Source organism: Trichoplusia ni, chromosome 28 (genome assembly GCF_003590095.1).
Source record: "Trichoplusia ni isolate ovarian cell line Hi5 chromosome 28, tn1, whole genome shotgun sequence".
Lineage (NCBI taxonomy): Eukaryota > Metazoa > Arthropoda > Insecta > Lepidoptera > Noctuidae > Trichoplusia > Trichoplusia ni.
Genome location: NC_039505.1, coordinates 2,551,203 through 2,555,888, shown reverse-complemented (window position 1 = coordinate 2,555,888; position 4,686 = coordinate 2,551,203). Strand labels below are relative to the sequence as shown.

General features: G+C 39.4%; 1 protein-coding gene across 1 annotated transcript; it reads left to right on the top strand.

Moving 5' to 3' along the window:
* Window positions 1–3,300: 3,300 nt before the first annotated feature.
* On the top strand, window positions 3,301–4,062 carry LOC113506071 (the record flags this gene model as incomplete). Its single annotated transcript, XM_026888930.1, has 1 exon — window positions 3,301–4,062. A coding segment is annotated over one exon (762 nt), but the record flags the coding sequence as incomplete, so codon positions are not given.
* Between the last annotated feature and the right edge of the window lie 624 nt (window positions 4,063–4,686).

The following is a 4,686-nucleotide window of genomic DNA, read 5'->3' as shown; positions in this document are numbered from 1 at the left end:
CGCGGGCACAGCTAGTTTAAAAATAAAATAAGAGGGTAGGACTGACAGCTTCGCTGCAATCAGGCGCAAGCGAGCAGCATCCTTGTTGCGCAGGGTGCGGGACAGTACCAACAGTCACCTGAGTGTCATTGCCATAACTAACACTAACATAGTTTTTAAGTTTCATGCTACTAATATCTCTGTATTGTATTTCTACACTAACATAGTTTTTAAGGGGTCTACTAACAATTTTATGTTTTTATATTATGTTATGGAATTTATTTCTGAAATAAAGAGATTATTATTATTATTATTTTTGTAAAACTTTATGTTTCTCGGCGAACCGGTTTAACTGATGGCACGGGCCAAAACCAAGTGATCATCAGTATAAGTCTCTACTAAGGATATTAAGTTATGCTTACAGCATGAGGTATCAGGCTCACATTGAAGAAATTTTCTAACTATTCTACATGTGTTAAGAATTGCTGCTTTCTGCAGCAAGTAGTGGGTGCTCGGAGGCAAATTAAGAGTATTAAGAGACTGATGTAGTTGTTTGGGTATTACGCCCGTTGTGGATAAAACTATGGGTACTATTGTTACCTTTTGCAGATGCCAAATTCGGGAGATCTCGTCTCTCAACTCAGTATACTTAGCTAATTCTTCCGCTATGGTAGTCTGCAAACTGTGTGTGTTTGGTACTGCGATGTCTATTAAGTATCCTGTTTTGGTAATTTTATTAATAAGTGTAATGTCGGGTCTGTTGTAATGTACTGTTCGGTCAGTTAGAATGGCTCGGTCAAAATAAAGTTTAGTAGTAGAATTTTCTAAAACAATCTCAGGGCTATATTTATAATAAGGTGTCTCTGATGAATGATGTTAGCGACTTGGTCATGTCTATGTTTATAGTCCGTCTGGGCTAAAGACTTGCAGGCATCAGTTATGTGTTGTATAGTTTCTGGGCAACTATTACATTTTCGGCAGGTATCAGTGTTCAAGTTCTTAATAATAAACTTTCTATAGTTTCTAGTCTCAATAACCTGTACCTCTACCATGAGTTTTGAGCGACCGGGCTCGCTAGCGTTTGCGTAAAAAATATCTATGACAAAATGTACAGCGCCCCTAGCGGTCACTTGACAAACTAAAATCGGTAGTATGAGTTGACAAATAAAACCTATCGAAACATTAAAAACGTCTTCGACAGCGAGTAGCGAGCGCGTAACGTTTTGCGGTGGTTTCTCTAAGAAAACGGTACCATGAGTCACAAATTTGACATATGGTATCGACAAATACCTTTACGATTGTAGTTAAGTAACTCACTTGCTAAACAAGGTGTGAAACGGTATTCGGTTTATAGTAATTGTTTAGTTTTGAGTATTTCTTGTGAGAATCATGTCGGCAAGAAAGTATTTAAAATCAAGTAGCACTAGTTAAAAGTCAATTTACATTGAATACACGCTGTCACTTTTTTACAATGAAACAAATAAATTCATTATTAAGGAAACGCTGGAAATAAGTCAGCGTTCACAGAGATCTCCACCCCAACCAATAGTTCGTTAAGTAATATTACATTATATTATAATATACTGAATACTTTATGCTCTATGAGGTTTAAAATTTTTAGGACTATTCAAACACTAGCTGTAGCCCGCGACTCCGTCAACGTGGACTTCAGTTTATAGCGTTCGGTGGTCTCCATTTCCATCAGGCTATCCGTCAAATTTCAATACAATCCGTTCAGTAGGATTGGCGTGAAAGCGAGACAGAGAAATTTTCGCATTTATAATATTAGTTTCAATAGATGCACAGTTTATCGGTATATGAAACAGCTTAACAAAACAATCGCGATCAACCGCAAGACATAGGTACTCCCCAAAGATGCGCCACATAACCATTCCTAGGTACCCACAACACCGCGCTTTCAATTTATTAATGAAAAATTACTAAAACCCCAAAGAGCAAGCAAGTGAGCAAGTGTCCATCTATTTGTGATATCAAAAGAGTTCGTATATTTACATCAAACGCATAATTAAAAAAAAAACACTTTGCGAAACTTCAACGGCAAAGATAGATAGATTTTTTTTTATGTTTTGTTATTCATATAAGGTTTCGATCGAGTTTGCCGTAGCCCTGCACGAAATTATTAGTGTAGATTTGAAGCTTTTTCGGGAATATATATCTTACTCTGTCTTTTAAGCAACGTTAGAAAGAAACAACTACATTAGGCATGAAGTTAGGCACGTTCGACAACATGACAAGTATGACAACACGAATACTACAATAACAATCGAGCTCTCGATAGCGAGCGCGTCAAGGTTTTTTAAACTCATGGTATGAGTCCGATTGAAAACTATTCGATCCGCGTTTATACGCTATCGACTGTAGTAACGTCATTGACGTTTTCGATGGCAACTCATGGTAGAGGTACTGGTCTTGTATAGCTAACATAAAGCCTTCAGTCTCCGGGAATAACTCACCCCGACTCAGCCATGCGTTCGACGCTTCGTTGTCGACATTTCCTTGGCAAAGGTCTTGGTGATGTCTTCCATGCAGGGACTTCTTGCTTCACTCAACAATTTTATCCCGGTCCTGAGTTTGCTTTTCATTATTCTGTTCCGTCGAGTCTTTTAGGTTAAGTGGTGTTAGCTTTAGGTCGTTATTTACTATTAATTTGTGTAGTGTAGATGATTCTGATTTTGTAAAGAAATACTGTCTAAGTAGTGGTTTCTTAGGTTTACGCGAATGTTAGACATTGAAATGAAACGACTTTTACGGATTTTATCGCGGTTTAATTTTTGGTTTTAGTTCCCGACGTTTCGACACCTTTGCAGGTATCATGGTCACGGGCAGACTGAGATGGTGTTCGTCTTGACAGAAGATGTTGCTCGTTCTACCTTCATATTTTTAATTAATTATTTATGGTCCGACCTACGCAGTATGAGCTCACTGTGTCGTGATGTCTTGCAGCGCTGCTCTTGGGTTTAGCTTTGAGTTTTTGTATTATTGGGTCCCAAGTAGGTGATATCTTCCAGCCATCTTCTCTATTGAAATTAGGGTGTTTTTTAATCTCAATAGCCTCGCGAAACATCCTTGGTAGGAATTTGGATTCTTTAGCGAGGATCTGTGGTTGATCAAATCTAATATAATGGCTGGAGCCTTCAGCATGTTCGGCGACTGCAGACTTCGTTGAGCGGCGGTGTTTGACGTCAGCTATGTGTTCTTTTACGCGGGTCCCTATGCTTCGTTTAGTTTGACCGATATAAGAGAGGCCGCAGTCACAATCTAGTTTGTATACTCCTGCATCTTGTAGAGGTATGTGATCCTGATCAGACCATAAGTCACACCGTGTATCGCAAAAAGACCCATACAGATAGGTACTTAAACGGTGAATCTCACCACCACCCTAAACAGTTAGCTACCGTGGGAAAATCTTTGTTTCAGAGAGCACACGGACTCTGTGATGACAGACACCTTGCCGCTGAGCTTCAACACGTCAAGCAAGTACTGCGAGACAACAAGCTCCAAGTTCCACGGCCCCGTCACAGAAACCGAGTGAAGCCAGCCACAGTTGATCGTTTGCCTGCTGTACTACCATACGTCCGAGGAGTCACTGACAAGATTGGTTACATCCTGAAGCGAGCTTCAATTAAAACATACTTCAAGCCGCCCAAGAAGATTAGCCAGTCCCTACCATCTGTCAAGTGTCACATACCTCTACAAGATGCAGGAGTATACAAACTAGATTGTGACTGCGGCCTCTCTTATATCGGTCAAACTAAACGAAGCATAGGGACCCGCGTAAAAGAACACATAGCTGACGTCAAACACCGCCGCTCAACGAAGTCTGCAGTCGCCGAACATGCTGAAGGCTCCAGCCATTATATTAGATTTGATCAACCACAGATCCTCGCTAAAGAATCCAAATTCCTACCAAGGATGTTTCGCGAGGCTATTGAGATTAAAAAACACCCTAATTTCAATAGAGAAGATGGCTGGAAGATATCACCTACTTGGGACCCAATAATACAAAAACTCAAAGCTAAACCCAAGAGCAGCGCTGCAAGACATCACGACACAGTGAGCTCATACTGCGTAGGTCGGACCATAAATAATTAATTAAAAATATGAAGGTAGAACGAGCAACATCTTCTGTCAAGACGAACACCATCTCAGTCTGCCCGTGACCATGATACCTGCAAAGGTGTCGAAACGTCGGGAACTAAAACCAAAAATTAAACCGCGATAAAATCCGTAAAAGTCGTTTCATTTCAATACTGTCTAAGTGTTGATATTTGTTTATTGTGTAAGTTGGTGATGTCTATGATTCCTCTGCCTCCCTCTTTTCGTGGCAGTGTCAGTCTTTGTAAGCAAGATCTAGGGTGGTGTTTTCGGAATTTAGTCATAGTAGTATTTATTTTACGTTGAAGATTTTTTAGGTTAGACTTAGACCCGTTAATAATTCCTAATGAATATGTGAGGAACGGTACAGCAAAGGTGTTAATTGCTTTTATCGTATTTCTAGAATAAAGATTTGTTTTCAAAATTATATTTAATCTATGTTGAAATTGTTGTCTAAGTTTTAGTTTAGTTTCTTTATAGCGGATCTGTGACGATTGGTTGTAACCTAGATATTTATAAGTGTCTTGTTCATCTAAGGAATCTATTTGCTCTAGCGTTGCTAAGGTGTAATGATGCTGATAATTCTGTCCT